This window comes from Martes martes (assembly GCF_963455335.1).
Source record: "Martes martes genome assembly, chromosome: 14".
Taxonomy (NCBI): Eukaryota; Metazoa; Chordata; class Mammalia; order Carnivora; family Mustelidae; genus Martes; species Martes martes.
This window is the reverse complement of record NC_137902.1, coordinates 28,190,833-28,209,747: the sequence shown is the minus strand read 5'-3', so window position 1 is coordinate 28,209,747 and position 18,915 is coordinate 28,190,833. Positions and strand designations below refer to the sequence as shown.

At 45.0% G+C, this 18,915-nt stretch overlaps 1 protein-coding gene across 3 annotated transcripts in view; it reads right to left on the bottom strand.

Annotated features, from left to right (window-relative positions):
- DNMBP (dynamin binding protein) overlaps nt 1–18,915 on the bottom strand; it is a 110,850-nt gene that overhangs the window by 5,811 nt on the left and 86,124 nt on the right. For all 3 annotated transcript variants that reach the window (XM_080822362.1, XM_080822364.1, XM_080822363.1), the window contains 10 exons: nt 17,554–17,747; nt 16,597–16,696; nt 12,558–12,705; nt 11,743–11,760; nt 11,227–11,426; nt 9,100–9,230; nt 8,022–8,126; nt 3,926–4,054; nt 2,302–2,634; nt 1,699–1,878 (listed from right to left, as the gene is read on the bottom strand). In XM_080822362.1, coding sequence (XP_080678488.1) covers nt 1,699–1,878; nt 2,302–2,634; nt 3,926–4,054; nt 8,022–8,126; nt 9,100–9,230; nt 11,227–11,426; nt 11,743–11,760; nt 12,558–12,705; nt 16,597–16,696; nt 17,554–17,747 — 1,538 coding nt within the window. The remainder of the gene's footprint in view (nt 1–1,698; nt 1,879–2,301; nt 2,635–3,925; nt 4,055–8,021; nt 8,127–9,099; nt 9,231–11,226; nt 11,427–11,742; nt 11,761–12,557; nt 12,706–16,596; nt 16,697–17,553; nt 17,748–18,915) is intronic.

Here is an 18,915-nt window from a genome sequence, read left to right as displayed (position 1 = left end):
CTGGCCACCAGACCAGTGGCCACACCTAATCTCAGCTCACAGTCTGAGTCTCAGAAATGGCAATGACAGCCTGCCCCTCGCTACTCCCATCGGATGTTTTTGAGCCTGGGACAGTCCATGCGGCTGGGTAAAAATCATGATCTTGGCTCATGTTGTATGCCTTGGTAGCTATTAAGAAAATTTAATGTCCCATCTTAGTGTCACATCTGTTTATCTTGTGACCAAAAAATGCGATTTAAGTGTCACATGGGGTGCCTGGCTGGCTCAGCCGGTAGAATGTGCAACTCTCGATCTTGGGGTTGTGAGTTCAAGCCCTACATGGTGTAGAGATTACTTAAAAATAAAAGTTTAAAAAGAAGTGCCACCAGAAGAGTCAAACTATATAAATAATATTATAAGATCTTCTGTTTTGCTATATGAATTTGAACAAATGAGACTTTCCCGGGGGCGCCTGGGTGGCTCAGTGGATTAAAGCCTCTGCCTTCAGCTCAGGTCATAATCCCAGTGTCCTGGGATCGAGCCCCACATCGGGCTCTCTGCTCAGCAGGGAACCTGCTACCTCCTCTCTCTCTGCCTTGCCTCTCTGCCTACTTGTGATCTCTGTCAAATAAATAAAATCTATAAAAAAAATTAAAAAAAATAAACAACTGAGACTTTCCTTATCTTGACTTCCCCATCTATAAAAACAATTATGATTTGTAAAAATTAGAAAAAAATAAAAATAATAATAAATTTGATTCTCCCTTTTAAGGTAATATAAATTAATGCCTATGAGATTATATGGAGCAATGTGTTGTCAACAGAGATCAATAATCTTTCCGATTATGGCCCCATATAATCTGGTGTATCTCATCCTACTTTGGAAATGAGTTCTAAAAGAATGTTACTCCGGGTAGAAAAGCAGTCAGCCATGAACAATTTGGTCATGTAACAGATAATTACTTTTTTTTTTAAGATTTTATTTTTATTTATTTGACAGAGCACACAAGCTGGGAGAGCAGCAGACAGAGGGAGAGGGAGTAGCAGACCTCCCGCTCAGTGGGGAGCCTGATGCAGGGCCTGATCCCAGGACCCCAGGATCATGACCTGAGCAAAAGGCAGACGCCAAACGGAATGAGCCACCCCGGTACCTTTTCCAGTACATGATCAATCACGGGGAAGCCTGGCAGAATTAACATATCCTTAAATCAGTTTCCTTAATTAACTGATCAAAGTATTAACATTAGTCCTTTGCAAACTCCATTCACTGGATAGACTAGATCTGAGAACGCTTTTCGGAAGCTGTTCTGACGGACATATCGAGTGTGAAAAAGTTACTGGTGGTCACTAGCCTTACCTGCCCTGATGCTCAGGGACACTGCCTGCAGGAGCCCACACAGATGCGAGAACTCCATGACCTTTATCCTCCATTATGGTAAGATTAACTTAAACTCCTGTGAAAGCGCTCCTCTGTGGCCGCAGCTGGGTGCATCAGCAGTAACAATGAAGACAGCCTCCCTGTGCCGTGCTCGCTCCGTGCCAGGCCATTTCTAAGTGCTTTACGCATATGAGCCCGTCTGAACCTCATAACAACTCGTTGATGTCAGTGTGATACCCGCGTCCGTGAGCTGAGAACGGGGCTAAGTGGCCTGCTCCGGGACACCGTGGGGCGTCACCGACCAAGCTGGGCCCGAACCCCCCCCCCCCCCCCCAACTCACCAGGCCCAGGAGCGGCTTCCGCGCCGACTGGCGGTCCATGGTCTTCCTCTCAAAGGGCTTCCTGGCGGCAGGAAGTGACTCCGGGAAGAAGGTGAAAACCTGGAGCTGCTGCAGGACCCTGCTGTGCTCTTCGTGGAAGATGGCGATCAGGTTGCCCTCTCTGCCGGCGACTTTAAGTAACTGGAGTTGGCGGGCGGGGCAGAGAGAAAGAGAGAGACACCACAGATGGAGGACCCAGGCCTGACCACGGCTCCGGCTCAGCTCCCCCTCAGCAGGCGCCAAGCAGGCGAGCGGGGGGAGAGACGGGACCAGCTTGGGGGTGTGGGTCCCGCGGCCCCGCCAGCAGGCCCGGCCAGTGGCTCTCCATGGCTCCTTGGCTCTGCAAGGTGGAAAGAGCCGCTTCGAAGCCCCAGGGACAGGCAAGGGCAGGAAAATTCCAGGTGGGACGGGCCTGACCCAGGGCCCTCTTTAATTTCTCCAGCGGGAAGACTTTCTCAGGCACCCCACATGCGCACTCCCAGGACACCACGAGAGCCTATGACCCCTCTCCCTAGCCAGGGGTTGGGGGCGGGACACGGACGGGAGGGTGGGCGGTGCACGCACCGACAGCAGCGGCTGGAGCTGCTCCAGCGCCCGGCGCACGAAGTCGCAGTGGGCCTGGGCGTAGCCGTGGACGCAGTTGGTGAGCAGCCCCCGCGCGTACTGGTGGAACTTGGGCAGCTCGTCCAGGAGCTGCGCGTTCAGGGCCTCGTAGTTGTTCCGGGCCGACTGCAGCTCCTCCAGGGTCTTCTTGTCCTTCAGCTTCTCCGCCCGCTCGGTGCAGTTGTAGAAGTCCAGCAGCTTGTCGAAGCGCTTCTGCACCAGCTTGTGCGGCCCCGTGAACATACTCAGCAGCTGATTGAGGGGAGAGATGACCAGCCGCTCTGTCCTCTCCTTCTGTGGGGACAAGACAACCACAGGGCTCAGTCCTTCCGGATCCCGTATTTCTGGTTTTAACCCACCATCAGGTTCGGGCAGACAACGTTTGTATTTACTCTGTAAATTGTATTTACTTTGTATTTACTTTGTATTTATCCGGGTTTGTATTTACTGAGGCTCCATCCGCACAGTAAGTCCAGGGACCACCTGTCACCGTGGATATGTGTCCTTCCCTGAAACACCCGTCGGGCTGATCTGTGATATCCTGCAGCGCCTGCTTTGCTCCTCACGCACAGTGGAAACCCACGCAGGTCCAATGTGTTCTACTTACCCAACACCAGACAGACTCACACATTTTATAAAAACTTCTCAATGTATAACCTTCACTAATCATATGCACTCACCAGAGTCTGCAAAATGTGCTGAGCCCACCTTAGCGCCACTGTGGATAATGGGCCGTCTGCCGGTACCACTCTTAGTACACAGGTCTACACAGCTTGAATTTAACCCAAGAGGTACTTATTGCAGAAGTCTGAGGCAGAGAAGCCTTCATACGCCCACCATACCTTTTCTAATCATAACTACTTGTTAACACCTGCTTCTACTTTTCAAAAGATTTTTCTCTTTAATTTGTTCTAGAAGGACAGACATCGAGGGGCAGGATATTGTCACGTAAAGAACATAAATAGGGACTTAGTATGTTACTTTTAGTAAGATGCTACTGTTGTAAGAACACCTGTAAGTTCCTCAAATGTGAACGAATGCTTTCTTCAGCCTGAAGCCATCCAGAAATTTCCAAGAAACCTTCGAACCCCACTCATCTCTTTCTCCTCACCATCAAACAATCCCACATCTATATTTAGAATTGCTGGAGCAATTTGGCCTTCAGTTCCATCTTTATAAGGAAGCACCTGTCATTTCAAAGATCTGCTGGTTAACTTTGAAACTACTAAATATTCCTTTCTACAGGAAAGGAATGTAGCGCTCCTACAGTTGTCTTCTTTCTTCAGAGTTATCAACAGTGATACAAGATGAAATTTCCCAGTTTGCCTCTGTCTCCTCAAACCAGACTGATCACAAGCTATTAAAAAAATCTCTTTGAATACCAGAGGCCCATCCTGTCCTTTTAACTAATTAAAAGCCATCGTTCTGAATATAAAACCCCGATATGGATGGAGCCAGAGGATGACTGGTATTCCTGAGGCACACGGCATGTTTCTGTGGAATTAACTTTTCCACAGAGGGGGTGCTCGAGAACCCTGGGAAGAAGGCCACCCTACGAAAGAGGGTTGAAGGAAGAGTCACTTACGAAATTTGTGAAGAGCTGGTCACTGATGTAGCGATGTACCTTCTCAAACTGCTCCAAGTCTCTGTGTCCCTTCTCCATGCACACATCCCACATGCTCACGGCAGCCACCACTTTCACGCACGCCGATTCCTGGAGCCAGTTAGAAACAAACGCGATAAGACAGGCAGAACTTTCTAGCCTTCACCATTCATCCCTGTTAGCAGAACGGGACAAAACTTAATTTAAAAAACTAAAAATTTTCTCTCTAGCACAGTATTTTAGCTTTGAAATAAGGACACTCTCATCAACTGTGATTTATGAGGCACAGAGAAAAGCCTAAGACTCTTACTTATAGAAAAAAATGGTGACGGTTTTTCAGCTCTTTAGCATTCCTTTATGTTCCCATCTTGAGCCCAAAATGATTCCTGCAGGATCGTGGTAAGGAGCAATCACCTCTCCTCCTGCAAGCATTAGCTCATGGTGTCACCTTCTCCAACAGCTGGCCAGGACCCTATGCAGATTACAGCCCCACTTCCTGCACTCAGACACACCTGACTGCTCTGTCCTTTGTCGCGGCAGACAAGATCACTTACTAGTGTTTGCTCACTGACTCTATTTTCCCCCCCACAACCCCCTGAAAATACGTAAGCTCCAGGAGGGCAGCGATTTTTGTCTGTTTTGTTCGCTGACTCAATTATCACTTGCTGAGTAAATGAATAAATAAATAAATGCAATGGTAAACCGTTCCTGATGGATCCTGACACGTTTTAAATCCCAGGCTGTTTTCTCTGGCTACTTAAACAATGCTGGGTTCTCTCCTTTTTTAGTTGAAGTTAGGGGAAGGCCTATTTCGATGTTAACCCAAATAAAATCTAAATGTACCCAAAGCTCCCATTCATAGATTTCAAGGGCAAATAAAGTCCCTAAGCGCAAAAACAGCAGTGCCTCATACATCAGTTTGACTTTACATTTTATTTTATGACGTTGGCAGACCTCTTGTCTTTAAGTCCTATGCCTGTATGTGTAGACATTGTGTTTCGTCAGAAGGAGAAATTGTGACATCTTCCTAATTCCTCCTGAGTGGGAGAATAAATGTGAAAAGTGATGTCCTCTCATTTTCTTTTAAAAAATGCTGAATGGGGCGTCTGGGTGGCTCAGTGGGTTAAGCCTCTGCCTTCGGCTCAGGTCATGATCTCAGGGTCCTGGGATCGAGCCCCACATTGGGCTCTCTGCTCAGCAGAGAGCCTGCTCCCCACCCCCCCACCTCACCTGCTGCTCTGCCTACTTGTGATCTCTGTCAAATAAATAAATAAAATCTTAAAAAAAAAATGTGGTGAAATCTCAAAATAGTAGACTACATGCCAAGGTAGATACCACATATAGTCAATGTCCCTCAGCTTATGTTCTTGCCAGCTTGCTCTCTCTCCCTGGATCCAGCTAATTTTATGCGGCAGGGCTTTTCATTTTATGTCAGTGATAAAACCGCTCGACGTCTTCTCCCTTCATTTCTGGTTAGCAGTCAGAACCAAACTGACCTGCCTGTCAAATGGCTGTCTTTTCCATTATGTCCCACCCACTGCCATGTAGATAGGCCTTTTAAGAGCTGGGGACTTGGGTATATGCTTGCTACACACTTAGAAAACATGGGGCGTGGGGCACCTGGGTGGCTCAGTGGGTTAAGCCTCTGCCTTCGGCTCAGGTCATGATCTCAGGGTCCTGGGATCGGGCCCCGCTTTGGGCTCTCTGCTTAGCGGGGAGCCTGCTTCCCACCCCCACCCCGCCTGCCTCTCTGCCTACTTTGATTTCGCCCTCTCCCTGTCAAATAGATAAATAAAATCTTTTAAAAAAATAAATAAATAAAATAAAACATGGGGCGAAAACGCACAATAGGAGGGTACTGAAAGTAGAGGACCTGTAAGGCAAAGTCCTAGACCAGGGACTATACTTGGGAGTTGTATCAACATTGTTTTTGCCAAATCTCTCACTTTAAGCCAATGTGCTCTTAAAAAGTCTTATAAACTCTAATTTTTACATAATTATATACTTAAAACATTAAGGGAGAGAGTTTGCTACTTAGGGGCATGTAGGAAATGTAGGGAGCATTTCAAATCATAGGGATTATTTAATAAATGATGATAACTGGAAAAGCAAGTGGGGAAAAAAAAATCACACTGGATCCCTACCTCAACCTTTTTTTTTTTTTTTAAAGATTTTATTTATTTATTTGACAGACAGAGATCATAAGTAGGCAGAGAGGCAGGCAGAGAAAGAGGAGGAAGCAGGCTCCCTGCTGAGCAGAGAGCCTGATGTGGGGCTCGATCCCAGGACCCTGGGATCATGACCTGAGCTGAAGGCAGAGGCCTTAACCCACTGAGCCACCCAGGTGCCCCCCTACCTCAACCTTATACACTAAATTCTGACTAGATCAATGACTTCAACTTAAAAAAAATGAAATAATAAAAATACTAAAACCTGGGAGACACTTATTACCTAGAAGAGGAAAGAACTTTTCAAGTATGACATAGATCTACGAAGCCATAAAAGAAAAGTTCAGACCATGAAAACCTAAACATTTTCAACATGGAGAAAAGATTTAAGCAAACTCAAAAGTCAACAAACTGAGGGAGAAATAGTGGTAAACCATCATCATACACAAAGGGCTCTTCTATTTTCTCCAACAATGCAGAAGTACTACCAATCAATAAGAGAAAGATCATCAAATAAATAAATAAGGGCCTCAAGATACAGACAAATGAACAGAAAAAGGAATATAATGACTTAAAGATAGGAAAATATCCTCAACTTCATTCATAAGGAATGCAAACTTAAACTATGTGGAAATAGCATTTTTAACCTATCTTGCAAAGAGAAGACATTCTGATTTGGTAACACTGTGTGTTAGTAAGGGATGGGGAAATCCTTTTATGTGACCAATAGGGGGTCTTCCCTGGTACAATGTGTACATACGCTATGATTCCGCTCAGCACATCTAGTCCTCTGGTCCTCAGATATACTCTCACAGATCAGAAAATGATGTATCTACAATGATGTATCTTGGGCCAATATATCTAATAGTTTGCCTACTACAAATAAATGTCCATCAATGGGAGACAAGTTAAACATGTTGTGGCACACCCATATCATTAAATACTATGCAGTTGTTTAAAAAAAAAAAAAGGCAGTTCTGTGTGCATAGGTCTAGAATGACTTCCAAAATACTATTATGTGCAAAACCCAAGATGCTCAACAGTGTGTACCTTTCCCTTTCTCTCTCTCTCTTTCTCTCTCACACACACACATGATTATCTCCAATGAGAGGAGAATCTGATAAATGCAGATTGTGTCTCTAGAGGGTGCCTAGGAGACGGGTTGGAGGAAGAACTATTTCCACTTTTTACTTCTCCCTTTGGTACCTTTTGAATTTGTACGATTTTCTTGAATTTTTGTTTTTGTTTTTGTTTTTAAGCAAGCAGAGGATCTCTCTTTAAGAAAATGGTTTCATAGGAAGAGATGTCATGTGTGAAGGACAGGGGTACATGATATGCTTATATAAACACCATTCTGTGAAGCCCATAGGAGAAGGAGAGACCTGAACAGAAAGGAGTCTAGTCCTGCCTCTGACTGAGAAGCAAACACCTCCTGACCTCCTCAGCCCCTCCAGCTCTCCAGACCCATTCATGATTCTAACAGCTTTGGAGGCCTCGTATACAGCAACTACCTTAGACAGAAATTAACACTATTATGAGAACACATGCCTCCAATGGGAACCATTCTCGTACTATTCGATCTTCGAAATGATCTTGACAAAATGAACTTGTGACAAGTGCTTTACAAACAACTGGACAGAGGGAATGGTAAGAAAAAGGTGGTGGGGAGGTCGGTGAAAGCGAGAGGGAGGAAGGAGCAGCCTGCTCTAGAATTCAGATTCAGCGTGCTCATCTTCCAAACGCTGTCACCTCTTAAATAACCTACAGGACCCCCGGGAACAAGTATGTCAGGGGACAGTGGTCGTGTGAGTCCAAATTATTCAACACGCATCCCACAGTAGGCTGACAAGCAGGAAAACAGACAGAATTCCAGCTTGTGTGATTCTAAGCAGAGCAGCGCCTTCTCTCACCCGGATATGCTGCAGGTAGAGAGACAGGTCTCGGATAAAAGATTTGATCAATCTTTCTTGCATTCGGAAGTTCTTTTCTGTTTCTTCAAACGCTTCATCTTTGATCTGTTCAAAATAAACAAGTGCTATTAGGCGATCTGGATTCTCCTTCAATCTATCCTATTGGCAAAAGTATCTTTCTTAAAAATATCTTTTCTCCAAGTTTCAAGCCTTTGATGTTTCCCCGAATCATACTTGAGTTAAATACCTCTACGTGACCTTGAAAGAGCGCCAAAATACACGTGGGCTGTCCTGCCTTCTCATCTTAACTCCTTCTGCTCCTGATGGGAAGACGTGCTTTGCTCTGGTCAGGGTGCTCTCTCCCTGCCCCAGTGACCACATTCGTTCACCCCCGTGCATTGTCTCGAGCTGTCCCCTTGCCTGGAATGTCCTCTCCTGTCCCTATGCTAAAGCCCCTTTCTTTGAGCTTGGATTAAATCTCTTGTCCACATGAAGCTCGCTCTCCCACAACTCCCGTCTTCCTAAGTACTAGGGCATACCAAGAACACACTGCAACACTGGGCAACTGATTGTTTTCTAGCCGCTGCTCCCCACTGGCTGCGGGCTGCACGTATGCTGGAGAATGAAGCATGGTGATGCACTCTCAGTGATGTGGACAAATGTTTCCAAATGACACAATTTCCCACACTTTACATTTTTAAAATTTGTGACAGTTGTGTGGAACTACGGTGATCTCTCAAATCCCTTCTAGCTTCATGTCTCCAATTTGGTCTCCCCAAATACATCACAAGCTCCTCCTGGGTGTCTAAAACCACAATGACTATTATACCATGACCAACTAGGCCTCCCGGTTAGCCTTGGCGCACACTGTAAGCCGCTCCCCACGGCACGGGGGCAGGGCTGGGCGGGAGGATTCCCATGCACAGGAGCTGCTGGGCCCTGTATCCACCCGAGGACAAACACCGAAAGAGGTACTAAGAGGGGAATCATGCCACATGACACCATGCAGGAAGCCCACGATGTGGAATCCCGAAATGCTGCTGAAGAAGTGCCAAGCCTTCAACGGTGGGAATCTCACCTGCGGAGCGAAGCCGGTCAGGTGCTTCAGGTGACTGCTTACGCGGTTGGATTTCTTGATGATGGAATGGATGTTCAGTTTGGAAATCTTCTCCATGAGGCTGTCTTCATCACCCTTTCGGTACTTGAGGACTAGGGAGTGAGTCAAGAAAGCCCTTCTCTGAGCATGGACAGACTACAACATGAGCCACAAAATGAGATCAACAACCCAAACTATAGCGAGTGCCCGTTTTCAGTGAGCTTGTAGCTGAGTAGAGACAACACATGAATGCAAGTCACCATTATGGAGAGACAGGCTACTTGACAAAGCATAGAGAAGGTGCAGACTAGAGGTGGTTAGGAGGAAAGGGAGCAAGGGATCGGGAGAAGAGTCTAAGATCTGGAGTCCAGGACACCTTTGAGCTCAATGCCTGGGTCTGTCATTTCATCAAGGTGTGGCCTCCCATAAGTCACTTAACTTCTCTGAGCATCATTTTCTTCTCCAATGAAATGTAAGAAGGAACATTACTTGCTTTATAAGACCATCTTAAATGGTCTCATGTACAAACAAGATATTTATATGCAATTGTCTCGCATAGCAAAATGTTATACGGGAGTCATGTGATCAACTACTGTGTCATACCTTAGGCACAATCTCTAGAAAAGTCTGGAGACATCAGAAGGGTCACAGGGAGAAGACTGGGTGGCGCTACAAAGGCACACTTTGTTGTTGTAGGAGATGAAGACGACATCACATTAGGAGATACAAACCAGAGAAGGAGACAAACCACAGAAGACTCCTAATTTTAGGAAACAAACTGAGAGTTGCTGAAGAGGGTTGGGTGGGGGGATGGGTAACTGGGTAATGGACATGAGGGAGGGTACCTTTTTTTTTTTTAATTTTTTAAAAGATTTTATTTATTTATTTGAGAGAGAGAGATCACAAGTAGGCAGAGAGAGAGGGGGAAGCAGGCTCCCCGCTGAGCAGAGAGCCGGATGCGGGGCTCGATCCCAGGACCCTGAGATCATGATCTGAGCGAAAGGCAGAGGCTTAACCCACTGAGCCACCCAGGCGCCCCAAGGAGGGTACTTGATGTCGTGAGCACAGTGTATTATCACTGAACTCTACCTCAGAAATCAGTAATACACTATATGTTAATTAACTGAATTTAAATGTTAAGAAAGGGGGGCGCCTGGGTGGCTCATTTGGTTAAGCATCTGCCTTTAGTTCAGGTCACAATCCCAGGGTCTCCGGATCAAGCCCCACATCAGGCTCCCCACTCAGCGGGGAGTCTACTTCTCCCTCTAATCCTCCCCACCTCATGCTCTCTCTCTCTCAAATAAATACATAAAATCTTTAGAAATAAATAAATAAAATAAATTTTTAAAAGGTGGGGGGCAAAAAGGAGATAGGAACCAAGACAAAGGGCTAGCAGGCCTGAGGGTTTTAAGAGCACAGTCAACACTGCATACCAATGTGGGCGTCGCGGTGGGTAGAAGGTAGAGAAAGAGGTTATACTATATTATAAATTCTTTGAGGGTGTGACTAACAAATCAGTTTAGCATGGTCACCATGCTGTACTCATCGGGGGTTCAAATTAGAGCTTCATGAGAGGTCTGATGAAAGAGAAAAGATATGGTTCAGTTCCTTCCACATTATAAAGAAAGCGCTGGGTGGTTTGCAACTGACTACACAGCACTGGGGGCGGAGCTCAGGTCAGAGAGGTGTCATAGGACCCAGAGACTGGGCAAACTGGGGTTTCCTGAAAGAAGAGGAAAAGTCCTAACCTGAGTGGATGTAGTAAAACATCCAATACAAGATGCAGGAAAACAAGTCTAAGCATTGAAAAGGCTTGCCTTCCATGAGTGGAGAAAGTACTCACCAGCGCCTGAATGAGCCACTCTCCGTATCCTTCGGAAAGACTCTCATTCCTATGATTGAGGTGCCTCACTTCCAATATTCCACAGCTGTACTTTATGTTCGTGCTTGCTTTTCCAAGCCCATTTCCCCCCATTCTGCCACCGTTTCTACAGCAGAGCCCTATCACCAAGCCCCTGCCTTGCCCATCCCTGGTGAAGGATTAATTCTTTTGAGGAAGAGAGCATGGTCAAGGGCATACCTTCTCCTCAGCAAGTATGTTTTTCTTACCCAGGTCCTTGCGACGTTTATATTCATTAATGTTCACGTTGATCTCCTTGACCGCAAGGACTGCACTGGTTAAGGGCACCTTATCGGGGTGGGATTCTGGGGTGGAATTCAGCAGCTCCATGAGCAGCAGGGGGTAGCGCATCACTCTCTGAACCGGTTTGATGAGGAAGGAGCCCAGATTAATGTAATTTGTGCATCCCCTGATACAAAAGGAAAAAGACTTTTAATCAAATGTCAATAATACAGGGCCTATTGGTAATGGTCGTGATTCTTAAATATAGCTCTGTTCTCTCGCTCTCCATTTCCAATCTCATTCATTCAGCAAATATTTTCTGGGCACCTAATAAATACCAGGTACTGTGGTAGGTGCTAGGGATTTAGCAGTGAAAGGAGACAGGCAACAAGCAAACATTGTAGCAAGTATCATTTTGTGGTAAGCGCTATGGAGAAAAATACAGCAAAGGTCTACTCCTAGGTTTCTGTCTATAAGGGAAGAAAACAAAGAAATGAGCTTACCATTCTGTGTACAGGCTCCTACAGGGCAGCGAGCATGAAAAAAAAACAGACAACTGCTTAGAGGGAATGCTAAATGCCGATTCTCACATTCTTCAGACAATATATTAGTTCAAGTAATGCCTATTACTTGGGCAGACAAAAAAAAATCACAGGGGATAAAGGGAAATCATGAATATCTATGGAGGCATATCTAGTCCATTAAAGAGTTATTTAAGCCCCTAACTTCACTTTGATCTACTCAGACATATATTGAATCCTTATAACCTAAGTCCAGGAGAATCTTACCTGAGGGTCAGAAATAGGTGAATTGGGTCTTCTTACCTATGTTCTTACTTGTTTGGACCAACTATCTCCCTGGCTGCTGCTTTTTTTTTTTAAAGACTTTTTTATTCATTTGACAGACAGAGATCATAAGTAGGCAGAGAGGCAGGCAGAGAGAGAGGAGGAAGCAGGTTCCCTGCTGAGCAGAGAGCCCGATACGGGGCTCGATCCCAGGACCCTGGGATCATGACCTGAGCTGAAGGCAGAGGCTTTAACCCACTGAGCCACCCACGTGCCCCTTCCTTGCTGCTTCTTACCTGAAATGCTAACTTAACACTTTGTATCTACAGATAGGAAGTGGGAAGCCACTGAAGATTTTCAAGGGAAAAGGCAATATGATAAGAGCAAATTACATAACAGGACCTATAATAACATATCATTTATGATTAAAATAAGACAGATGTCATAAGAAGTCTAGACCTATGAAGAGACTGACTTCTCAAAGACAGAACTAAAGAATTATGATGGAAGCGTAGTGGGGTCAAAACTCCTACTTGAGATCTGCCAAGGAGTCCTGAAGATGCTTCTGGATCTTCTCATCCTTCTCGTAGATTTCCAGCAGTGAAATGGCCTCATCATGATTCTGGCAATAAACCTTGTATGTTCCCTCAAGCTCATCCCGGTGATCGAGAAACACAGGCCCTTCGGATTATATGTAAACATAGAGTGTTTTTAGTAACTTTCTTCTCAGTAGCCTCCATGCAGGCTGGATAACCAAACTTTTATCAATTAAATCCTATCACAAGAAACGATAATGAGACTAATCACCCAATTTATTATTTCCATGAAATAGCTCAAAATCATATTTATTTAAAGCAAAATTTCAGAGAACCATGTCATCACGTATTTATTTTTTAAAGCACACACACATACAGCTGGTCCCAGAAACCGTCTCCAGTCCCTTCTCAGTCAGGCACAGGTGTCTGCAAGTGCTCCCCACATAAGATCAGAACTGTAAGGGCCCCTCACTCTCTAAGCCCCAGGGAAACCACAGTGAGGAAGAGAGTCCTTCCACAGCTGTAGTTTCTTACCTCTTCTTTGTGCATGAATTAAATACACAGGACAATAAATGAAGTTTATTACATTAAAATACCTATATTAAAAAATTCCAAATCTGTGACAGTAACATGTGTATTTCTTTATAAAGCATTAAACAGCAAAACATAGCTATAAACTAATAATCACCATAATGACTCACAATTCCTTGGTCCTTCCTGCTTCAGCCTGTACTGCTCCTCAAGATCCGCTCGCCCTTGAGATCCTCTCTTAAAACCTGATCCCACTTAGCGAGCCTGCTAACCCTGTCCTGCTCTGGACAGAAACCCCCCACGGAACCCAACTGCTTTCTCTTCAATGTCACCCCCGTTCTCTATGTGCTGTCTTATGGAACGCTCTATTTTTGCGTAGTTTTCATTTACATTAAATCTATGTCTTTAATTACTGCTTCTTCCTGTGAGAGAAACTCGACTTCTCCCATAAACATCCCTCTCACGCTGCCCTCTCCGGGGCAGCCTCACTTCTGCCTGTTCCCGCAGCTCAGCAGGCACGGCAGTGGACAGGGCTGGCTGCCTTCCTGACCTTCAGGACACTTTGGGAGCCCCGACCTCCAATGTCTCCACATCGAATATCCGCCTGCCTTCTTCTTCTGCATTATTCCTTTGCACCCTTTCCGCATCGACATTTCCAGAACCATTGTGATCGTGCTGCTGCTGACGTGTGCCCCTCCACTCACTGCACTGACCTTCCCTGTAGGGCCCACTCTACACCAATCACCAACTAGCCAACCTACATCTTTTTTTTTTTTTTTTTTTTTTTTAAAGATTTTATTTATTTATTTGACAGAGAGAGATCACAAGTAGGCAGAGAGGCAGGCAGAGAGAGAGAGAGGGAAGCAGGATCCCTGCTGAGCAGAGAGCCCGATGCGGGACTCAATCCCAGGACCCTGAGATCATGACCTGAGCCGAAGGCAGCGGCTTAACCCACTGAGCCACCCAGGCGCCCCACCAACCTACATCTTAATTTCCAGTGTCCTTCAAACTGTGGGTCACAACCCATAAATGGGTCATGTGATCTGCTGTGTGGGTCACATTCAGCACTTTGCAGAAATAAAATGGCACAGAAAAGAAAATCTCAGGCAATGTTGGACACAGTCAAAGCACAGACATACACACACGAATCCTGGGTCATGATGTAAAATAGATTTCTTTCTGTGAGACAGGTGTAAAATAATCTAAACCACCATGTACCCAGAATCTCCTGGTGCTTTTTTCTCATCTCCTTACTCAGCCAAGCCCCGTTCTTTCCTCCCTCACCAGATCCTGTTCTGCCTGCTCTAGAATCCTTCCCCAGTCAGACTACTAATGTGAATTCTGCGCTGCTTTCGCCAGCACCCAGTATTACCCTGATTTTTGGCTGAGTTCTCCCCATCTCTGTATACTTTTTCAATTTCTACTCCTGGCTCATAGAACTGCTTGGAAGATACATTGTTGTTGGGGGGTGAGGCTTACTGTAGAAGAGTTTGAATAATTCCCTACTACCTGTGTGATTTTTAAGAAAAAAAATGGAGGCTGGGGCCTAGAGTAGAGAAAATATATATGTAATTGTGGGTATATGATAAACTCTCTGGAAGGCAAGAGAAGAAAACTAGTAACACTGGGTGCTTCTGGTTTGAAGAGCTGGTGGCGAGGGAATGGGTAAGAGCCTTTTTCATTAAGTTGTTCTTTGTAACTCTCTATGTGCAGTGGGAATGTATTAAAAATAAGCTAAATTAGAAATATATTCAAATAAAAAACAAAGAAATATATTCAAGTAAACCTGACTTCCCCAAAAATTGCTTATGCAATTCATGCCAAATTTGCCCTTTGCTAGTGGGTCACCAAAGCTTTAATTCGCCTGCATTCTGTTCCTGTGGCCATTCCTCTCCCAGGTGAGTCAGGTGAATAGTACCTAGTTTAAGCCAACATTTAAGCCAATGGTCACATTCTCCTTTCCACGGATCAGCTTAATAAGCATATGCATGTGACCCAGTTCTGGCCAATGAGAAATAAAGAGAAATCTGATAGGAGAGCACTGGGAAAGCTTGGCTCACTCTTAATGACACAGGGTTACTTTTCCCTTTTGCTAGATGTTGTCATGTGTGCAGGGGGATGGCTAGAACTGCGGTAGCATCTTGTGACCATAATTCTAGGAAAATAGCAAAATGGTAGGATGTCCTTCCGATGTTGTACCAGAGCTGGTGTGTGTGACCAACAGAATATGGCAGAAGTGACAATATGTCATATCCAGGATCAGGTTAGAGAAGACTCTATGGGCCTTCCATCTTGAGCCTTCTCTCACTCTTGGATCACTCACTGTTGGATCACTGTTCCTGAGGACAGTCCATGGAGAGGCTCAAAGGGCAAGGAACTAGGGCCTGAAGAGCTGAGGAGGCTTCCTTGGAGTAGATCCTTGAGCCCCAAAGGATGGCAGTCCAGGCCAATAGCTTGACCACCAACTCAGGAGAGACCCTGAGCAGAGCTACCCAGCTAAGCCCCTCCCGGATTCCTCAGCCACAGGCACTGTGGGGTAATACATGTTTCTGATTTAAAACTGCTAAGTTTTGGGGCAGCTGGGTGGCTCAGTGGGTTAAGCCTCTGCCTTCAGCTCAGGTCATGATCTCAGGGTCCTGGGATCGAGCCCCGCATCAGGCTCTCTGCTCAGCAGGGAGCCTGCTTCCCTTCCTCTCTCTCTGCCTGCTTCTCTGCCTACTTGTGATCTCTGTCAAATAAATAAAATCTTTAAAAAAAAAAAAACTGCTAAGTTTTGGTATAATTTGTTACACATCAATAGATAACTAACACAGTTCCTTTGTTGATTAAAAACAGATGACTGGGGGCGCCCGGGTGGCTCAGTTGGTTAAAGCCTCTGCCTTCGGTTCAGGTCATGATCCCACGGTCCTGGGATCGAGCCCCACATTGGGCTCTCTGCTCATCGGAGAGCCTGTTTCCCCCCATCTCTCTCTCTCTCTGCCTGCCTCTCTGCCTACTTGTGATCTTTGTCTGTCAAAAAAATAATTAAATCTTTAGAAAAACAAAAAAAACCAGATGACTGTTTTTCAGTTTTGACCAAGACCCACATGACAGACAACATTTTAAATCATGACTCAGCATACTTATATGTAAAGTTGAAGTAAGTGTCAAAAAACTGTAGCTGTGCTTATTCTTTACAGTATATTCTGTATTTTCTATTTTATTTTATTGAAAAAAGTAGATACTGGGTGCAACATGCTCTAGTGATCTCAGGAGTGTCAGTCTGGAAAACCCACGCTACATGACATCTAAAATCTCTTCTATTGCTGACATCACCTCAATGTAGGCTGTAGATAAAGGAGAACAGAGGGCCAAGTGACCCCTGAACTAGGTAGCTAGAATCTCATTTTCCTGCTCAGTACCAGCAAGGCTGCTTCTCCTCTTACCTCCTACCCATGAAGTTTAACAAACGTGGTGGTTGGGGGGTAGGGGGAGCTGCTTCTGAAGCAATGGCAGGGGCTCATACCTACAGCATCGCTGATTTCCAGATCTGCCAATAACTGCTTTGAGGCCTTAATCACCATCTGCATATTTCCAAAAAGTCCTTCAAAGTCAATGTTTGGTATCTGAGAAGGGAGACAAAACGTAAAGATGCATGGAAATGAAATTAATGGCACGCCGTTCATACTAGGAACATCTCTTCAAGGATGGTACAAAACTGTTGAAGGTCATCTTCACTTGCCATCACCAAGATTCCAGAAGAGAAGCGTCCCAGCATTGTCTTTAGTGTCACTCTTTGTCCCTGACCCAGTTATTCTCGGCTCACTCCCCGCCCCCACTACTTTCATAAAAGGACCATGTTACCAATTTGGTCTAGAATTATATGGGGATACAAATTCCCATGCAAAACCCAAAATCTGATGGCAGTGCCCACTTCCTGTACTAGCTCTTAGGAGTGAATGTTCCAGAAGTACAAACCCAAGCCAGGCCCAGATGGTCAAGTAACAAGCAATATGGACAGTAAATCCCCAGGAGGCTGTTAACCTTTCTTCCCTACCTCCAGCATCTAGACAAGTATCTGGCACACATGTGAAGGTCAGGGTTTCCTGAACAAATGCTGTACCATCAGGTGCGAGAGCCACCGAACCCGCCATCCCCAGACTTCATTATTATACCACTTTCCCAATGCAGCAACCATTCACCCTGCCTGGGAGTGTCTTTAGGAGCCACAGAAGCAGGGAATGTCCCAGGAGCTACTACAGCAAGTCTGGTAAGTTAACAGCGGTCTTGGGAAGTGACAGGACACTGAAAGCGTAAGTTGATGACACACACATGTGGGGGCCCTTCAATTAAGAGCAGGAGCAGCAGTCACAACCTTTATTTCAAACCCAGTAACCCTTGTGGTGAAAGCACCCATAACCTAATGCTCCAGGCTTGGAGAATCACATTTGGGGAAAAGCAAACTTTCTCGCACAGCTCCCACCTGTGCCTGCTGCAGGGGCACCATGATGTGCTCAATGCACATTTCCAGATCCCGAACGTAGTCTCTCTCTGTCTGGAGAAGTTCTTCTATCACCTTGGTTCTCTTCTCCAGCATCCTCTGCTCTGGGTTTTCAGTGTACACAGACCCAGGAGGGGCCACCGGTGAAGAAGACTGGGAGGAGAGCAGCGTCATTTCTAGAAGGGAAGAGAGAACCGGTCAGCAGCTCCGGGTGTGGAAGCAAGACTCTTCAACAGTTCAGGCTGAAAAGAACACATTCCTTGAGAATCAAAGTCTCATTGCTGTCAACCACCAGGCAATCTGATCACACGTCAGTTCCAATTATGAACAGATGAAGGGCAGAGAAAGTCGTTTCTGCAAAGACAACTTCTCTCACCGGTGTGATAACATTTCTAGAATTTGTCCTAAAAAAGAGAAGCTTGGCCCACTTCAAGAGGGCAAATCAGTGTCCAAAACCTCTTGGGAAAGAGGCTGAGAGGGGCGCTGTTCTTATAAAGAATTGCTTTCACTCAATTAGGTAAAAAAAAAAAAAAAAAACCCAATGCATGAGGTCAGCAGCAGAAATACCAAACTGGAAGTTTAAAACACCGATGGAGCACATTAAAAAGAATATTAGGGGAACATCATGATGCCAATTAAGGAGAAGATGAGAGTTAGATGGGTTACCTGTTGGAGAACTGGGTGACTTACACGGCCTACTGTGTTCCCGTCACCGTGATGGAGGGTGAACATCCACAATGAAATATACAAAAATTATCTAATTCTCCCTACCGAAACATTAATGAAGACATGGGCACCTTGTTATTCCAAATGCCCTAGAAGTTACAAAAGTACTAGAAAGATGAAGTTCTTTTTAATGGTATTTTCAACCAAAAGAACCTCTGTAGAACCACACTGCATGAACTAAAAACGAAAACAAACATGTACCTGGTCATTAGCTTTTACAGAAACCCATTATTGGCTGCTACACATGACGGTTAGCTACACATGATGAGATTTATAAAGACGGGATGGCATTTCTTCATTAAAAATAAACATTAAACACTAATATAAACATGAAAAAAATTCGACAATCAAGCAGACTCTACTCAATTTATTTAAAATTCCTTAAAGATCCACATTAAAAAAACTACGAATTTGGTTGAGTAAATATACTAATCTGGGTGTGATCACAAGAATATTTTTAGCAGATCTAAGAAGCAAAAACACACGTGTTTGTACTATTAATGGAAAACGAGGCTTTCACATCAGATTTTAGTCTTCAAAAATCTTCCCCACTGCCCCTTCTCTAGGAATTCCAATGTTTTAAAAAGAATGCATCCAGATTCTGGCTTCTAAAAACCA